We start from the raw sequence: 20,636 nt of genomic DNA, 5'->3' as shown, positions 1-20,636 counted from the left end.
CCCCCTTCAAGTCCAGGCCCGGCCCTCGCCATGCTCCTGCAATGGGTAGAGTAGCTGCTTAGTCTGGATCTTTTTACCACAAACAGAAATTTTTGATGGGGGTTAAGCTCTGAGATCATATACTTTCTTTGCTTGCATAAAGTTGGGTCCCTAGAGGGTGAAATTTAATATGTTTGTGATGCTGTTTAAAGCACTGCATTTGTTCTTAACCCATTGACCTTACATTGTCCAAATAGGCTTATTTGTTCCCTCTTTTTTTTTTTTTCTTATATGCTACCTACACGCCTGTGAGCTATTGAAGAAGTATACATTCAGGTACAATACATATTTTTCTGTCCCTGGAGGGCTCACAATCTAAGTTTGTACCTGAGGCAATGGAGGATTAAGAGACTTGCCCAAGATCACAAGAACCTGTAATGAGATTTGAACTGGGCATCCCTGGTTCTCACTCTGCTGCTCTGATCATTAGGCTACTCCTACTCCTGAGGGAGTACTCAGAGTAGATGAAGCCTCTGCAGGTAAGTGAACATTACTTTTCAGGGAAATTTGGTGACTTGACGCTTGAGATAGAAAAGAAATTGTTGACTTATTGATAAATTCTATTTTAATTTCAACTAAAAACAAAAATTAGTTATTACCTTGTTTAAAAATAGTTTAAAACCCATTTGTCCTAGTTGTATTTAGTTTGTTACAGCCCTAGAACAAACAAAATAGGTATCAGATTGTTTAAGAGTTTAAAATATATTTGCCTAGCTTTATTTACTCTTCTTTCCCACTCACCTGCTCTACATTCCACCCAGCCCAGATGAGCTTGGCTTATCGGCAAGTATCCCATTTAACAGGACAAGATGGAAATTTGTTACCACAGGGTATTTTCATCAGCAAGTTATTAACTCTAAACAACAACTTATTTCTAGTTTATTGAGAAACAAACACTAAATAATAATGGTATAATATATACAAAATAATCAAGGGCCCTTTTAATAATTTAGGTATCTCTGCTCCCTTAGCAACTTTAAGGGGCCGTTTTAGTAAGCCGCATGAGCATCTACGCGTGGCCAACGTGTGACAAAATGGACTTATCGCCTGGCTACTGTGCAGTAATTTCATTTTTGGCGTGCATCCGCTACGCGCATAGGTCATTAGTGCCCAGTTACCACGTGAGTCTTTACCGCTAGGTCAATGGCTGGCGGTAAGGTCTCAGACCCGAAAAATGTTGCATGCCAATTTTGATTTTGCCGCATGTCAATTTTCAGCAAAAATTTTAAAAAGGCATTTTTTGCAGGCGTGCTGAAAAATGGATCTGTGTGCGCCCAAAACACGCGCCTACACTACAGCAGGCCATTTTCTGTGAACCTTAGTAAAAGGACCCCTAAACAACTAAAAACAGCTCACCAGTATTAAGATGCTGACAGCTAAATGATAAATAGTAGTAGTAGTAGTAGTAGTAGTAGTAGTAGCAGTCCAGTAGCAAGATTGATTCTATCCACTCTTTTGCATTGAATACCATATGTATGGTCATATCCCAGTTGTTGAGGGGTCATGTATATGCACTCAATACAGAAAACAAGACTAGCCTCTAGCTAGAGTAGCAGACTTGGAGAACCTGAGGCAGACACATACTTAAAGGAGACCAATAGGGACATACCAACTATAAAGCTATTGTTATTAGATTTGGTACACCGCCTTTCACAGAGTTTAAGCAGACAGACTATAATCAGTTATGCTCAGCATCAGCACATCATCACCTTCAGCATACCATAGGGATCCATGTGGTCACTTATTATATTTAATATCTACCTCAAGCCTCTAGCTGGGCTGCATCAGTAGATGTGCACAAAATTCCATATCTGTGCTGTGGAGGAGTGGCCTAGTGGTTAGGGTGGTGGACTTTGGTCCTGGGGAACTGAGTTCAATTCCCGGCACAGGCAGCTACTTGTGACTCTGGGCAAGTCACTTAACCCTCCATTGCCTGCTGCATTGAGCCTGCCATGAGTGGGAAAGTGCAGGGTACAAATGTAATTAAAAAAAAAAAAGATATACAGCTACTTATTCCTATTGAAGCAGATCTACCCACAGCTTTGAATGCCTGTCTAACAGCAACTCAGAAATGGGCAAAAACAACAAACTCTGTCTAAATGCAAGTAAAACTGAAACTTTGTGGGTTCCTAAAACAAACTGATAGGTATCTGACTTCAGAATATCATATGGGAAGTATGAACTGCCCCTAAAATGACAGGTCAGGAATTTTAGGGGTCCTTTTACAAAGCTGCGGGGAAAAGGGCACTGCGCTAGTGGCAGAGGCTATTTTTTCTGCGCACCAGGGCCCTTTTCACCGTAAAAGGTAAAAAGCCCCCAGACAAACATGGCCATGCGGTAAGAGAACTCTTACCGTGTGACCATGCAGTGGGGAACCCTTACCGCCATCCACTGAGGTGGTGATAAGAGCTTCCACGTTAACTAGGCAGTACACGGCAATGCCCGATTACCGCCAGATTACCATCATGCAAGCCATTTCTGGGGGGGGGGGGGGTTCCCTCAGAAATGGTGTGCACTCAGGGAAGAGCTATAGCCAGTGGCCATGTTGGGCCAGCGGTAGTCCCGACTTAGTGTTCGGTACAGATGCTTTGTAAAAGACTCCCTAAGGATACTGCTAGACTCATCATTTTTATTCCACAAATTCAAGCAACCTTTAAAAATTGCTTCTATCACTTGTAATACTGAGAAATCTCTCTCCATATATCAAAATGAGTCTGATCACAGTGATCCATGCCATGATAACATCACAGCAAGGCTACAGTACCATCCTGTCTACCGTGTTTGCAGAGAAGATAGATTTAGATTTGTTAGGAACTGGGCAAAATTCGGGGAAAGGGGAAGCCTGTTGTGAAAAGATAGGCTCCATCTTAACCAAGGTGGAAGCAAGTTGCTAGCACAAATATTGAAAGAGCAACTTCTAAACTAGAATCTGGGGGAAAGCTAATAGTTGTTCATGAGTGCATTGTTCAGAATAAGTTATCTTTGAAAGATATTATCAAAACAGGGAAGTTAGGATAGTTCAATTGAGAGGTTGCAATAAAGGCAAAAGTAGCCCAGATGCATTTAAGTGAAGAGCAGACAAAGTTGAAAGATTGCAAGTTATCCCTGTCACGTGCTAAGCACGCTGTAGATACAAACAAAAAGCATACTAATAAATGTCTAAATAAAAATGCTAGAAGTCTAAAAAATAAGATGGATGAGTTTAAAAGGTTTAGCACTGAATGAAGAGGTAGATATAATAGGCATCTCAGAGATCTGGTGGAAAGAAAATAACAAATGGGACACTGTGATACAGTGGTACAAATTATATCATGTAAGTACATAAGTACTGCCGTCCATCAAGCCAAGTATCCTGTTTCAAACAGTGGCCAATCCAGGTCACAAGTACCTGGCAATCCCAAAAGAATAAAACAGATTTCTTGCTGCTTATCCCAGCTTATTTCACCAAGTCCGCCTTAATGATGTTTTATGGACTTTTCTTTTAGGAACTTGGCCAAACCTTTTTTAAACCCTGCTAGATTGATTGCTTTTACCACATTCTCTAGCAACAAATTCGCTTGTGGGTATCACATCGTGTAATGTCTTTTGGAGAGGGTATGGTTAGGAATACTCCTTGGGAGGACCTTAGTATCCTTGGAGGTGTGTAGAGGACAGTGTTTTTTTGTTCCGGTACGCGCCAGTATGGCTTACCGGCACCTTTTTACCTCCCGAGTCCCCCTATTACTGCTCCCATTTCCTCAGTGCCTGCTTGACAGTCCAGGTCCTTGATCAATCAACACAAGACCCGGCCAGCACCAGCACACTCAGCCTTCGAGCCTATCCACTCATGGAGACCCTGTTGGTAGCGCTCCTCTGATGCATACCTGACATGTCAGAGAGGGCAGAACTAACAGGGTCTTCACGAGCGCATGGCATTGGGTGTGAAACAGTGGCGTAGAAAGGGGGGCGATGGGGCGCTCCGCCCCGGGTGCACGCCGCTGGGGGGGTGTTGACTCCGCTGGTTCACTGCTTTCTCTGCCCCGGAACAGGTTACTTCCTGTTCCAGGGCAGAGAGAGCAGGGAACCAGCGGAGCCAACGCAGCTCCCAGCAACGTGCACTCGGGGTGGAGCGGCCCTCCCGCCCGCCCGCCCTCTTTGGTAAGAATGCGCTCCGGGGTGGGTGTGCTCGCACGCCGAGGAGGGGGTGCGTGCGCCGAGGGGGGGTGCGCAGCAGGGAAACGCCCCAGGTGTCAGCCACCCTCGCTACGGCACTGGTGTGAAAGCTCATCAGCACTGATGCCAGGCCTTGTACTAGCTGATGCTGGGGGCCTGGACTCTCAAGCAGACAGGCAAGCAGGCAGGCAGTGATAGAAGGAGGATGGGCAGGAGGGAGGGAGAATCGCTGGACATGGATAGCAGTGGAGAACAGGGGAGAGAGGACTGGAGAATTGCTGGACATGGATGGCAGGGGAGGACAGGGGGCAGAGGAGAATCACTGGACATGGATGGGAGGGGATGGCAGGAAAGAGAATCACTGGACACAGATGGGAGGGGAGGGCAGGGAAGAGAGAATCAATGTACATGGATGGGAGGGGAGGGCAGGGGAGAGAGGAGAAATGCTGGACAGATAGATGGAGGGGAAGGCAGGGGAGAGAGGAAAATTGCTGGACATGGATGGAGGGAAGGACAGTGAGCAGAGGAGAATTGCTGGACATGGATGGAGAGAAGAGCAGGAGAGAGAGAGGAGAATTGCTAGACATGAATGGAGGGGTAGGCAGGGGAAAGAGGAGAAATGCTGGTCTTGGATGGAGGAGAGGGGAGGGAGAATTATTGCTGGATATGGATACAGAGGAGGGAAGAGAGGGGAGAATCCTGGACATGGATGGGGGAAATGCTGGACATGGACGCAAGGGATGTGAGAGAGGAGAAATGCTGGACATGGATGGAGGGGTGGAAAGAAAAAAGAAGATGCACATGGATGGAGATGAGGGAAAGAGAAGAGAGGAGAAAAACTGCACATGAATGGAGAAAATAGACAAAAGCTGGATCCACACTATACCTCCTCCAGTCAATTCCGCGGAAGACTCAGCTTTTACTTATGGATGTAGGGCAAGAAATGAAGAAGAAAGGAGGAAAGTAAAGAAATAAATGGAAAGGAAGCCCTGGAGATGGATTTAAGAACGGCAAACACAGAAGAAAGCGGACCTCCGCAATGGAAAAACCAAGAAAAGAACACAGCGAAGGTGACAAGATGGATGACGCCAAACAAACTTCTACTGGATTCAGAAAAAAGTTCACAGCAAGAGTTTATTCTTAAAAAACTGGACTCGACACGAGTCGTGTTTTGGCCGTTCAGGCCTGCCTCAGGAGTCCCTGACGTGACCACGTTTCGCCCTCAGGCTGCGTCAGGGGTAAAATTCAATCACCTCTCAGCACATTAGAATACATTAAACCCAGTCACTCTAAGGGGTCAAAAAATAATTCTGTGACAATGTGAGATCCTGCCAAACTCACACGCCATTAAAATTCTAACAGATAGAGAGCAGCAGAATAAGAGACTGGGACCAACATGATCAGAAAAACAAACTTACCAGACAACAAATGTAGAAAAAAATCATTTTATTTTCATTTTAGTATTTGGAATATGTCCGATTTGAGAATTTACATCTCAGCCGCGGAGCTGGTGGTTGGGAGGCGGGGATAGTGCTGAGCAGACTTATACGGTCTGTGCCAGAGCCAATGGTGGGAGGCGGGGAGCCAATGGTGGGAGGCGGGGAGCCAATGGTGGGAGGCGGGGATAGTGCTGGGCAGACTTGTACGGTCTGTGCCCTGAAAAAGACAAGTACAAATCAAGGCAAGGTATACACAAAAAAGTGGCACATTTCTTGGGCAGACTGGATGGACCGTGCAGGTCTTTTTCTGCCGTCATCTACTATGTTACTATGTTATGTTATCTTATTTTGCACTGTATAGGAGGTTTCTTTCTATTTTCTTGGTATTGTGCTGAACAGGGTCGGTTTTAGACATGGTGGAACCCAGGGCAGAAATTAAGGAGGGGGCCCTTGATCCCTGATTTCCTATCCTCCCCCTCCCCCAATCTCCTCACCTGCATTGCTACTATGCGGTACGGGCATCTCTTACCCTTCTCCTCACCATGGTCCATCTCCCTCCCTTCCCCTCACCTTGCAGTTTTCTTTAAAAATGTATTTCCCTTATCAGAGAGATCCTAGCTCAGCTGCCTCCAGCTGTCCTGAAGCTTTCCCTCTCTGCTGCAATTCGCCAGTGCGGAAACAGGTAATTGCGTCAGAGGGGGGCAGATCGCGGCACAGAGGGAAAGCTTCAGGGCAGCTGGAGCAGCTTGTGAGGATGGCTGCCACACCGGGGCCCCTCTTAGAAGGGAAATATATTTTTAAAGAAGATTGGGAAAGTGAGGGGATGGGACGAGGAGATGGACTGTGGTGGGGAGAAGGGGAAGAGATGCCTGGACCTCGGGGCCCCCTAGAGCTATAGAGCCCAGGGCAGCTGCCTTGTACCCCCCCCCCCCCCCCCCACCACCACCACCCACACACACACACACACACACTAACACCAGCCCTGGTGCTGCACACAGAATCTGGCTTCTTAGGATTTCAGGTTAATTTTTGGGCTCTCTCTGTTCACCATGTGTGACCGCAAGGCCAAATGTCTGAATAGGGATCTGTTAGGTTCTGAGATTTTTATAAATATTGTGTTTCAGATTTGATAAGACTGTTCTCCTAATTTCTGGTCTGTGATCTAATTTGGTTTGTGTCATTTTGGGTATACTGGAGCTGTAACATTGTGCTTACAGAAATGATTTATAATGAAAAACATCACAAGTTATTTTTTTCTCCTATACTGGTATAATATTTTCAATGATGCCTGTTTATATGTGCCATGGCTGGGGGAAGGGGTGTGGCTACTATGGACGTGGCTATCATAGGGGTGGAGTCATGGATGGTGACCCCACCCCTAAAGTTACCCATAATGAGTACTGGTACCTTTTTTTCCTACAAGAAAAGCACTGGTAGAGGGTGATCCTGTTCTTCAAGTACTCAGGGCTATTTCCTTTAAGGACCTTGAAGATCAGAGTTTAAAATTTAACCCTGTATTGTACTGGTAGCCAGTGAAGTTTTTGCAAAAATGGTGTGATGTGGTCATGTCACTTGCAACCTTCTATTAGTCTTGCTGCAGCATTCTGAATCAATTGGAGCTGGTGCAGACCCTTTGTAGTCAGACTAGTGTAGAGTGCATTACAGTAATTCAGTCTCCTAACCCTTGTTCACTTGTTCAGAACCCTTATTTTATCATCCTCACTTTAATATTCCCTTATCTTTTGTTTGTCCTGTTTGTCTGTCCTAATTAGATTGTAAGCTCTGTCGAGCAGGGACTGCGTCTTCATGTTGAAGTGCACAGCGCTGCGTACGTCCAGTAGCGCTATAGAAATCATAAGTAGTAGTAGTAGTATCATGGCATGCACAACTGGGATAAGATTTACCTTCTCAATGTAAGGAGAGAGGCAGCATAGTTAAGCAGCTCTTGAAGGCTGCTTGGATTTGGGGTTTCAGAGTAAGTGTTGAATCTAACTGTATTCCAAGGTTTCTGACTTGTGATTTGAGGGGGAGTTTCTACTTCCCAAAGCAGATTTTGATGTCAGGTATACGTCCACTTCTGTTAGCGACCCAGAAAAGCTTAGTTTTACTTGGTTTCAGACAAAGTTTGTTGTGTTTAGCCCATTCTTGAATTGATGTTAGTATATCATCAGTGATGACACCTAGTGTAGATCCCTCTTCTTGGCAGTGACTCCTAATGTGGAACCTTACATCATGTAGCTATAGTTTGGGTTCTTCTTCCAAAAACTTTGCACCTACTCCCATTAAATGTAATCTGCCATTTGAATGCACAGTTTCTCAGTCTCATAACATCTTCTTGCAATTTCTCACAATCCTCTTGTGATTTATGAACTTTGAATAATTTTGTGTCATCAGCAAATTTAATCACCTCACTTGTTATTCCTGTTTCCAGGACATTTATAAATATGTTAAAAAGCAGCCATTTGTCAATAGTGATTATAACATAATCAAATTTGACTAACTGAAATGAAGACACTAAGGGAATCTAGTGCCTTAGCATTTAACTTTCAAAAGGGCAGCTATGATAAAATGAGGAAAATTGTAAACAAAAAAAAAGCTTTAAATTAATCACCAACTCCTATTACTTTCTTACCTATCTATCGCCTGTGTTTACAAAGGTGCGCTATAGGCATGTTAGTGTTTTTAACGAGTGTTAGTCAAATGCTGACGCACCTATACAAATGTATAACATGCCTTAAGTTTATAGGCACATTTAAAATGCTTACGTGCCTTAGTAAACATACCCCTATATGGGCACCCAGTCATAAAAGCCCTGACAAAATAGCCCGAGAAAAAAGCCCAGACATCTTACCAACCTTATCCTGTTTGGCAAGGTAAGATTATTAGGAAAAAAATGCAGTGCCATATTCTGGGCAGCCTGATCGGGCCCTTTTGTCAGGTGGCTAACTTGTCAAGGGTTATGTTGTGGGCAGGCTGTTTTGACAATGGCTGTTATGTCAGGGACTATTATGTCGGGAGCTTTTTTTGTTTGGAGCTTTTTTGTCAAGGCTATTTTGTCGAGGCTATTTTGACAGGGTTACCTCCCCCCCCCCCCCCCCCCCTCATTATGTTCCATCTTTGCGTTACCCTTCACTATCAATTAAAATGTTCTATCAAATATTGTGTTGACATTGTAAGTAGTATACTATCCGCCTTATTTTCGAAAGAGAAAAACGTCTATAGTGCGACCTAAATCGGGAGATAGACGTTTATCTCGCAAAGGTGCCCAAATCGGTATAATCGAAAGCCAATTTTGGGCGTTTCCAACTGCACTCCATCGCGGAAACGAATAAAGTTGATGGGGGCGTGTCGGAGGCGTGGTGGTGTGGTGGAGGCATAACTGGGGCGTGGTTATCAGCCGAGGAGAGATGGGCGTCTTTAGCTGATAATCGAAAAAAAAAGGTGTTTTCACCGCGATTTTGGGTCAATTTTTTTGGACCCTTTTTTTTCACGAACAAGTCCCAAAAAAGTGCCCCAACTGCCCAGATGACCACTGGAGGGAATCGGGGATGACCTCCCCGGACTCCCCCAGTGGTCACTAACTCCCTCACACCAAAAAAAAAAACCCACTTTAAAAACTTTTTTCCAGCCTGTATGCCAGCCTCAAATGCCGTACCCACCTCCATGACAGCAGAATGTGTTCGATCCTGTCACAGCCTTTCCCTGGGTCAGATGTGGCTCTCGGGTGCAGTACAGGGTCACATCAGCATTGCATTGTGGTCGGTGTAGGGTATTGGGCTCCGTGATTTCATTAGCTTGTGTTACAGTCTCACGATGTTGGTAGTTGGTAGGCTCTTCTCCCATGGTAGGCTTTTCCCCCTGCCTACTGGGTCAGAGTGTGCCCTGTTGTAGTCCATGAGGTAGTGGCCATTTTTTTAAGCCAGTTTTAGTTCCCTTTCCTGTGTTAGCCACATTACAGAACTTAGTTCTTACCTTGAAAGTGGCTGAAAGAGGGCATTGTACAGCATTCTGCCAGCTCTGACCTATTGCTCATCTCAGTACCAGGTAGACTCGTTGCCAGTGGGACACAACCTCTGATCTGCAGTTAACTGTAAGTAAACGCGGTTATTCCAATAAAGGACGTTTTTGGAGAGATTAGTCTTCAGGTGTCAACTGGTGTGCCAATGTTATATAGCAGCAACCAGTCCTAGAAGCCTGCGTGTATGCAGGTCCCTGGAGCAGTTTTAGTGGGTACCGCAGTGCACTTCAGCCAGGTGGCCCCAGGCCCATCCCCCCCCCCACCTGTAACACTTGTGCTGGTAAATGGGAGGCCTCCAAAACCCACTGTACCCACATGTAGGTGCACCCTTCACCCCTAAGAGCTATGGTAGTGTTGTACATTTGTGGGTAGTGGGTTTTGGGGGAGGGGGTTGGGTGTTCAGCACCCTTGGTAAGGGAGCTATGCATGTGGGAGCTTTTTCTGAAGTCCACCGCACTAACCTAGAGTGCCCAGTTGGTGTCCTGGCATATCAGGGGGGCCAGTGTACTACGAATCCTGGCCCCTCCCACGACCAAATGGCTCGGTTTAGGACGTTTTTGAGCTGGGCGTTTTTAGTTTCCATTATCGCTAAAAAAAACAAACGCCCAGCTCAAAAACGTCCATTTTTTCGAAAATACGGTTCGGCCCGCCCCTTCACGGACCCGTTCTCGGAGATAAACGCCCATGGAGATAGGCATTTCCGTTCGATTATGCCCCTCCACGCCATACTTTTTATTGTTATTTGAATATTTTTGCTGCTGGAATTGCCTATTGCGCATGTTTGATCTATTTGTACACTGCCTTGAGTGAATTCCTTCAAAAAGGTGGTAAATAAATCCTAATAAAAAATAATAAATAAATAAAAGGAGACAGCAGTTTACACCAGGAGTGGATGTTTAAAAATGCCATCTTGGAACCCCTGATATGGTTAAAAGTTGAAGTAAAAGAAGCTATTTTAGCCAACAGAACATCATTAAAGCAATGCAAAAAGGAATCAATGAAGAAAACAGGAAATAACATACACACTGGCAAGTCAGATGCAAGGCACTGAAAGGAAGGCAAAAGGAATTTGAAAAGAAGTTTGCCATAGAGGAAAAACTCAATAAAATGAAGATACCTGTAGCAGGTATTCTCCAAGGACAGCAGGCCTTTAATGCTCACATGTTATGTTATAACATGTCTTATAACCCGCCAAACACCTACTCAGTTTGAGGCGGATTACAAAGTACAAAGAAACTAGATCCACTACATCTGGGAATAACATAACAAACTAAGTTATCCTAACATAAATATTTCCTACTAATGCAATAAGTTGAGGGAATAAAAAAGTTTTCAGATTTTTCCTAAAATGTCAAATAATGATGACAACACCATAAAGTCTAAAGGTAAAGAGTTCCGTATATAAGCCATTTGATAGTAAAATGATGATGAAATGTCTAACCCAGTGGTTCCCAAACCTGGTCCTGGAGGCACCTCGGCCAATCAGGATTTCAGGATATACATAATGAATATTCATGAGAGAGATTTACATGCAGTGGAGGCAGTGCATGCAAATCTCTCTCAGTTGGGACATGTGGAGGGGCATAATCAAACGGGGCGCCAACAGTGTGGTATTGAAGATAAAGTTTTATCTTGGCTGCCAAGATAAATCTTTATCTTCAATATCACACTGCTGGCAAATTTCAGTTAAAATCTTCCAGTCCACTAAATCAAATGCACAAGAGATATTGAATTGTAAAATAATAGCATTCTGTCCTTTACTCAATATGCACTTACCGAGGGCTACCAAAGTGCCCATGACCGTCTCCATGCTATAATTTGTTCTAAAGCCAGATTGAATTGTATAAAGAAGTTCATGTTGATCCAAATAATCAACTAACTGCTCTGTGACATACCCTTCCATTATCTTGATAAGCAAAGGGATCAATGCTATGGGCCAGTAGTTACTAACTTTGTAAAGGTTACCCTTTGGGTTCTTCGGTATTGGAGTCAAAACAATATCCCCCCCCTAAAGTGAGAAACAGTCCTCTCTCCAAATGAAAATTTAACCAATCTGTTAATGTAGACACAAATTTAGAGGATGGTGTTTTACATAAAACGTGGAGGACAGCTATCTAGACTACAAAATGATTTAGCATATTTCAACATCAGACTTTAGTTTGGTTGAAGATTCAATATTCTGAAATCAATCAAGTAGTCTGTATGCAGGAATACCCAAGTCAATAAAAGTTTTTCTGAGGCCCACCCTATGCTTGGAATAAACTTCCTGAGCCCTTACGCCAAGCCCCCTCCCTACCCATCTTCAAATCCTTGCTCAAAGCCCACCTCTTCAATGTTGCTTTCGGCACCTAACCTTTATACCTTTCAGGAAATCTAGACTGCCCCTATTTGACTGACTGTGCATTTGTCCTTTAGATTGTAAGCTCCTTTGAGCTGGGACTGTCCTTCTATGTTAAATTGTACAGCGCTGTGTAACCCTAGTAGCGCTTTAGAAATGTCAAGTAGTAGTAGTAGTAGTAGTAGTTTGTCAAGCAGTTGATTTCTAATCAGAAGAATCTTATTTTCAAAATAGGATGATAAATCTAAGGCTGATGGAGTAGTTGATGGTTGTACAGTTCACAACATTATTCATGTTGGTTAGGTTTTCCAAGAATGAAAATAATTTCTTATTGTTTGGAAGATCTGTTCCTATCAATTTAGAATAAAATTCTCTTTTCTTCATAGTCAAGATATATTTATAATTATTAATTTGCTCCTTCCAATTTGTTTTATTATCTACTGATGGATCTTTCCTCCACTTCCTCTCTAATCTTCTACATTTATATATTATTTAAAGCAATTTAGAGTCAAACCATTCTCCAATTTCCCCTGTTGTTTGACTTTGGTCTTAATAGGGGCTTATTTATCCAAAATTAGAGTGCCCAATTGTTTCCAATCATTCAATAAATTCTCCACACATTGAAGTTTTAAAATTAGAGAATCCACTTCAGCCCAAAATAGTAGGGATTGCACCTTACTCCTATATTGTCTGGTAATTGTGATTTTAGATGAATTTTTTGCTTTCTCAAGCCATAACAGCAAGAAGTGGAGTAAGAAATGATCAGACCATGGCACTTGAATGGCCTCTTGAAATGAAAGAGAACCAATGTCATTTGATATAGAAGTAGTGGATGTACGTAGATCTAACTGATGACCCTTTTCATGAGTTGCATTATTAAGTGAGGAAGAAAAACTTTAATCTTCTAAAGATGAATAAAAAAGATCTTATTCTATTATTTAAATGTAAATTAACATCACCTACTAATAAGGTAAAATTCAAGCTCATCACGTATTTTGCCACAAAATCAAAAACTCAATCTCAGCAATTGACCATTTTCCTGGAGGTATATAGCATAAAAGAAAGGTCAAAGAACCTTGAAAGGAATCAGCACTAATACCATATGCTAAAATCACCAAAGATGGGGAAGAAAGAGAATCTAATAAAGAGAGCTTAAAAACTGGATTTTTGAATCACTACCAAACTTCCTCCACGTTTTTCTACTCTGGGAATATGTTTAATAGTATATCCAGGAAGGCAAACTACAAACTAGTAAATTGGAGGTAAACTCTGAACTGACTATGTACCTTTGTAATTGATTAGGAGATAATAGAGTGAAATTATATGAATGAGAGTAAAAAAATAAATGCTAAAATCCCTTTATCTCCTGTAATAAGCAAGCAATAATCTCTAATGGGCTAACAAATTTTTAGAATAACTGCACCTTATATACTAATATGCAAGACTAACCCAGTTATGCTTAAACTTCTTTATTTCTTAATACAAAAAATATATCAAATATATTTATTCAACAAATCAACATATTCTACATTCATACACTTTCACCCTTCATTCAAACTATTACACACATTAAGGATACTAACTAATACAAAACCTCCACTGACTACCCTCCAAACCCACTAGTCCAAGCATTAAATATATCAAAAACACTGCTAAATCCGCAGTACACCACTTGAATTGGTTTTTGTGACCACTTGATATAAAGTCTTTATAGTTCCCAATAGGTACTCTTTCACACGTCACTCCAATCTTGTGATGACGTGACCAATATATAATCCCAGCGGTCAACCCGCATGTTCTTAATTAAAATCTAACCTGTTCAGTTGTTCGTATCTTAAAAGTTTTGATAGACCAACAGCTTCTCAGTCGAATAGCATAGTCAGTACCACAAGTTCTCAACTTAATGTGCGATCAATCCATCCAGTTACTGGAACACCCCAGACTCAACACAGTCTGCGTTTCGCTATTACAGCGTCATCAGGAGTCAGGTTTCTAAATGAATTGACACAAAAAGTGATCATCAGTGCTACAAACCTATCCCTCTTACAAACTACCCCACTTGCATTTAAATTTACTTACAATTGGTAGATATACAAAATTCATGGATACAGGACGGATAGGAACTCCACCACACACACACTCTCCTGCTCAGCGATAAAACGCCGGCGCATGCATTGTGGAATCTGACCCTGACCCAGCTGCTATATACTGCACAAACCACACCCCCTCAAACATTTAACCACTCAACCTCTCTGTTTAAACCAGCTGGCTCAATCGTATTCCACATGAAAATAATCCTTGCAATAAGCAAGGAGATAAGTAAGGCTAACCATGACATTTTAAAATTATTAAAAAATTCACTCCACATCAGTTCCCAAACCAGATAATAAAATTGCAGAATTCTAATTTAAAAAGTAAAGCAATCATAACCCATACCCTACTTCATACCCAAAACCCCTTGGATCCATTCTAACATTAAACCGATCCAACAGTAGAATTAAATGAAAGATAAAACCACAGTCAGTCTATTATTGACTATAGAGTAGATGGCTATGAAAGAACTTTGGCTTACAAGAAAAAAAGACACTTAGAATTTATTAAAAAACAAAAAAGCAAACTCGGAAGACTACATAAAAGTAGTAAGGCTAAATACATGTAGCACCTAAGTCCTTCGAGCTTCCAGCAACACTTCAAGCGTGATACAAGATTCCTTTAACTTTAGATGCCACTTTAGGCACCACGCAAAGCTGCTTGCTAAGATGTGCATCTTTGGCTTGTGCCTAAGGTGACGAGATGCTGGGCGACTGATTTAAATAGCAGCCACGTATGATGTCAGCAGGAGGGCAGAGAAAACTCCCACACCCCCTGCACAATTACGTAGCAAGTTGAAAACTCTGCTGATATCAAATGCAGGCCAGGTTAAGTTGAACTAGCACAGCCACTACACACAGATGCAGCCAGTAAGAGCAGCAGCCCTCAAAGATGGTAGTAGCAAAACTGCTAAAATGGAACTGCTTTCACAGGTACCTGATTTAAATAGCAGCATGTGGATTGTAGGTTATCCAAAACTCAGCAGCTAGATTAGTGTCTGGGCAGTCAAGCTTTCTACATATTTGGGGGCACCAAAGCAAAGTCTCTGGAACATCTGGCCTGATGGATTGTGGATTCCACCACCAGAGAATGATAAGGCAACTACAGCTTATCAAATCCAGGTGAACTCTGAATCTGATACTTGGTGTCTATCTTCTTGGGGAGAATAGGGACAGAGAGAGGGGATTCAATTCTTCATCTGATCACCATGCTGGATCTTCTGAAGCAGGATAGTCAGAGCCTCTCTAGATGGAGAGTTGTACTACTGGACCTTGAACATCTCAGCCCTGGGCTTATCCTCTGTCACCAAATGAATTGGGTTGGCAGCCATCATCTCCTTCACAAAAGCAGGGAAGGAGAGATTCTCTGGTTGAGACTTTTGCCTCTCCTCTGGTGGGGAGGTTCTGATGGAATACCATAGGATTCCTCCTCCAAGAAGGACCTAGAATCTTCATCATATGCCCATGAGTGGTCCATTTTGGTGTCAGCAAAAAACTCCTCATGAGAGAGCTGAGATCTAGCCTTCTTTGGGTAGGTTGAACCTGGTCCCTGCCTGGAATGGCATCAAGATGCAGGCTCCACCCTCGACTCCAGTGAAGCTTCCTCCATCGACATCAAGGGGGTACCCTCATGGGCAGCTGTTGACACCAATACCACACACAGCACCGGTTTCAGAGACCTCACCACAGCTGAGGGCCCTGTGAGTCAACAGGTAGAGGCATGGCTGGTGCATGCACCCCGATGCCAATGCACTCTGGTGGAGAAGCCCTGCCAAGTGCTCTTCATGCACAGCCTGGGTCCACTCATCGAGGGTCAACATCAGGAAAGGCTGGAACATCGGGTCAGAAACAGCTTGCTGAACTGCCAGTGTCAACTCGGGTTCCCGGCCCTGGCTACATAGAGACCTCAGCACTGGCACCTCTTCAATGGAGGTGTAGCACTCCTCCCAGTGCCGACATTTCTTTAGTCCCCTGGTGCTCCCAGCACCATGAGTTGAGGGGAATTTTCTTGAGCTTCTTGTCCTTCACCTGATGCCGAACATCAACACTCCTCAGTGCTGATGAGGACGACATCAAATCCTCACACCTCCACGGTGTTGGGTCCAATGCTGACCAGTCCCGGGGGTCCTACACATTAGTCGGCCTTGAGGCAGGTGGAGACCTGCTTGATGCACACCCAATCCCAGTGTCGGACATTGGTTTAGCAGCCATGGGGACCAACTTAACCGACGTTTGTGCAAGTGCCAACATTAACGACCTGGCTCTAAAAATTTTCTCTTTTTGAGCCTCTCTGAACTTCTGTGTTCTTTTCTGCATACACAAAGAATACAGTTGGTAGAGTTATGGTCTGGCTGCAATATTCAGTACTTAACTAGCTATGGGGCACCGCATAAAGATAGGACTGACTTTTATGTGGTTACCTTGGCCGGTTAAGTGAATATTGCACTTAACTGGCTACTGTGCAGCCGGCTCCAGAAACCCAGAAATTCAATGCCACAGCTCAAACATGGCCCAGCATTGAATTTCTGGGCATAACGCCAGCAAGTGTCAGCAAAATGCTGAGTGCCGCTGGCTGAATTCTTTGCTGTACAAGATGTAGGGGAGCTACCCATGCCTGGTATTGCCACACCCAGAGGAAATATCTGGACTTAAACCCCCTGTACACAAGACAAACAGCTTCACACAAGATACCACTGACTTCCTGAACAAATTAGAAAACACCATGCAGCTACCACCTAGCACTCTGCTTGTCACAATGAATGTAGAATCACTATTTGGCAACATTCCCTGTGCAGATGGCATAGCTACATGTGATAAATTTCTAAATACAGTACATCTACCCTGGACTATCAATATACACCGGACACTATCACATAATTAATCAAATTCATCCTAACCTACAATTACTTCCACTTCAGCAGCGATATCCATGCACAAATCATGGGTACTGGTATGGACACCAGGATGACACTATGATATGCAAACATCTTCATGGCAGAAATTGCAGAGACATTTTTGACTAGACCCTTTAAATATTACCAGTATATTGATGATATTTTTATGATTTAGACTGAAGGAGAAGAGACTCGAACAATTTTACAATTTCTTTAGTGCATCACATCTTTCAATCAGATTCAAAATTGACTACTCCACAGAAAAAGTTAACTTTCTAGACATCATAGTTTCTATTAATTAATTTAATTTTAAAATGTACAAACTCACACTATCTAAAATTGTAGACAGGGTACAAAAAAACATGCACAATGAAATTTAAATAATGGTTATATGCAAACATCTATATACAGGATAACAACAGATAGATGCAACTCAGAGGCGTAGCTATGGGGGTGCCAGGGGAGCAGCTGCTCCCCAAAACGGACTTGTGCCGGCACCTATTTTTTACACAATCTGTTGCATTTAAAGCATGCGCCGGCACAAGTCCACTCTCCGCTCCCCCCCCCCCCCCCCCCCCCCGCGCGCTTTCAACCTGGCTGTGCTTCTGTTGCAACTACCTCCACATTTCCAGCTTCCACTCTTCATATCCAAAACGTTCTCTGTTACACAGCCAAGCCATATGATATCATATATGTTTTGACTGAAGACAAAAAGACAAGCACCTCAAAATTCTGACTGAATCCTTGAAACAGAAAGGCTACAGCCCCAAAATGATTTCTAGGAAAATTGTCTCTTCACTTAACGTACCCAGAGAAAACCTACTGAAGAACAAAAGAAAAAAGAAAAGAGATATTCCCAGCTCCACCAGTGCTGGCTTTCTGACAACCACCTAATCTGAAGCAAAAATTAGTGAAAAACAAACTTCCAACAGAAGCACTAAAAGAAAACGGCACTAGCAAACTACAAATTGGGCGATCACCCCAGAGTTACTCAAATGAGAAAAACGTTCAACATAAAGGGATTCTACTCATGTTCTTCCTCTTGTGTTGTATATATTATTCAATGCAGTAAATCCGAAAAAAGGTGCTATACTGGAGAAACAGGACAGATGCTAAAGACAAGAAACAACCTGGGGAGGAGGAAGTGACGTCAGCCCTAGAGATGGCAGCTTGATTTCAGAGCTCTGCTGTCTCCGGAGCAAAATAGGAGCTTCCCCTGCGTTTAATTAAGAAATTCACTCACCCAAACGGCGGAGAAACCATCGGAACGATGGCAGCGAAGAAAAAGTTGGCGAAGTATAAATTCGGGGCTGATACGCCCAATACGAGTAAAGGATCGAACCTCCGGACACGCGGTGCAAAGATGGCCGCCGAGGAGAGTGAATCCGACCCAGATCCCGAAGAGCAAATGGACAGCGAAACGGAGCTGAGCAAACGGGACTTCGTACGTTGGTTCAAAGATCTTAAAACTGAATTGGTGGCGACTCGGCGAAGTATTCAAACCGCTGTAACGGAGTTGCACGAAGAAATAAAAGAGATTGGTAATCGAGTGGCGGAGAATGAGGAAAAAACGGAGGCAGCAATGGCGGAAGTGAAAGAACTTCGGGGAGCTCTTAGAGCTGAAAAACAAGTAAGAGCAGACTTGGAAATAGCGCTGGAGGATCTGGAAAATCGCACAAGACGGTGCAATTTGAGATTTAGGGGTATCCCCGAGGAAGACCAGTATAAAGATCCAGAAAAGGTAGTGAAGGAAATTTGCTTCTTTTTACTACAGCAAGACTCTAACGGGCAGCAAGAAATGGAGCCCATAGAATTGGAAAGAGCCCACAGAAGCTTAGGGCCACCAAGAGGGGGAATGCCCAGAGACATAGTGGCATGCTTCCATAAATATACTGTTAAAGAGAGAATATGGAGAAAAGCAAGAGAAATGGGGGAAGTAAACTGGCGGTCAGTTAAAGTTAAAATCTTCCAAGATCTAGCAAGGAAAACGTTGCAGAAAAGAAGAGACTTTAAAGACATTACTGCTTATCTGCAAAAGGCAGGACTGCGATACCGTTGGTTATTTCCATTTGGATTACAGATTACAGTGGGAAATAATACTAAGCGTCTACACACACATCAAGGAGCGTGGAAACTATTGAGAGAGATGGGATGTACAGATGTTCCCAGAGATGAAGAGGTGAACAGGCAATCTACTAACAATTCGAGGAGGATGGAGCAGAATGGCTGGCAGAAGGCTGGGGAAAAGAAAAAGCGTACACCCCCAAGGGAGGACAGAGAGGAAGATCAGTCAGTAGCAGTTACCTGAATGAGAGCTATACAACTTCTGGATTTGAATTATTCATGTTTTGATTGAAGTTGGTGAGAGACATGGGGAAAGGAATGTTATATGTAGATGTTAAAGTGGAAGAGAACAAATGTTAATGATTAGGTTGGAAACGCAGGGGGTTAAGATTCTATGGATAAACATTGGAATGGTCAGGCTCTGGGGAAGGCTAGCTTCCTAAAGGGTAAGACTGGCACGAGACATAGTTTGCCAGTTACAAGGGGGTACTAGGGGGGGGAGGGGGGGAGGGGGGTTTGGGTTGGGGAAGGGGGGAGTACGAATCGGATCATGGAATGTTAATGGATTAAATAACCCGGGTAAGAGAAGTATTATATTTAGGGAACTGCGGAAACTGAATTGGGATATAGTAATGTTGCAAGAGACACACATTAAACAATGTGATGAATCCCTAATCATGAACAAAGGTTTGGGAAAGGGGTACGCCCTAGCAGACTCCAGGGGAAATAAGACGGGAGGGTTGGTGATTTATGTGAAAGACCACTTGAAGTTTAACAAAGAAGCAGTCTATAAAGATAGAGAGGGAAGATGCTTAGCAATTAAAGGGAATTTGAATGGTCGAAATGTTACACTTATTAATGTATATGCTCCTAATGTGGGGCAGGGAAAATACTTTGAAGCGCTTCGGGAAGAATTGCTCCCTTTTGTGAGGGGGGGAGTGCTGATGGGGGGAGACTTTAATCATTCAGTGGGAACACTGGACCACTCCATACGGCAGAGAGGAGGGGGCGGATATAACGGGCGACAATTCCACAGATTGATGAGAGAATTGGATTTGATTGATATATGGAGACTGAAACATCCGGGCAGACGACAATTCACGCACTATGCACATGTACAGGGAACATATGCGAGAATTGATGCTATTTGGGGGAGCAGGAATGAGTGGGGGGAAGTGCGAGAAGCAGAAATTGAAAACATTCATGCCTCTGATCATGCTCCGGTATGGGTGAAGCTAGATGGGTTAGGGGAGCAGAAGGGAAGTCAAATTTGGAGATTAAATGAATCCCTCTTGGACAAGGTCGAAGACTGTCAAGAAATAAGATCCACTATTAAAGAATATCTAGAACTAAACGATACAGGGGAAGTGTCAGAGGGGATACTCTGGGATGCACTTAAAGCGGTGGTGAGGGGGGTGCTTATACGTAAAGGAACATACCTGAAAAAGAAGAGGGCAGCTCATGAGATGGAAGTAAGGCATAACTTGGCAAGACTAGAAGCACTACACCAGAGGGAGGGTAAACCCCAGCAGCTTCTGGAGCTTAAAAAGTGGAGGGGAGAGCTGCAAAAAATTCAGCTGAGAGCAATGGAGTTCCAGAGAC

The 20,636-nt window shown here is 43.4% G+C and overlaps 1 protein-coding gene across 5 annotated transcripts in view; it reads left to right on the top strand.

Annotated features, from left to right (window-relative positions):
• The window catches only part of LOC115463598 (protein Wnt-7b-like), a 110,339-nt gene that overhangs the window by 51,909 nt on the left and 37,794 nt on the right, over window positions 1-20,636 (top strand). Inside the window, exon 1 of one of the 5 annotated variants that reach the window (XM_030194266.1) lies at window positions 422-518. The exons of 3 other annotated variants lie outside the window; for them this stretch is intronic. In XM_030194266.1, the coding sequence (XP_030050126.1) occupies window positions 504-518 (15 nt within the window). In that variant the 5' untranslated portion in view covers window positions 422-503. Of the gene's footprint in view, window positions 1-421; window positions 519-20,636 lie in introns of those variants that run through there. One more of the 5 variants, XM_030194270.1, reaches the window with a different exon arrangement.

This window comes from Microcaecilia unicolor, chromosome 2 (assembly GCF_901765095.1).
Source record: "Microcaecilia unicolor chromosome 2, aMicUni1.1, whole genome shotgun sequence".
Classification (NCBI taxonomy): domain Eukaryota; kingdom Metazoa; phylum Chordata; class Amphibia; order Gymnophiona; family Siphonopidae; genus Microcaecilia; species Microcaecilia unicolor.
The sequence above is the reverse complement of the archived record's forward strand: the minus strand, read 5'-3'. Positions and strand labels throughout refer to the sequence as shown.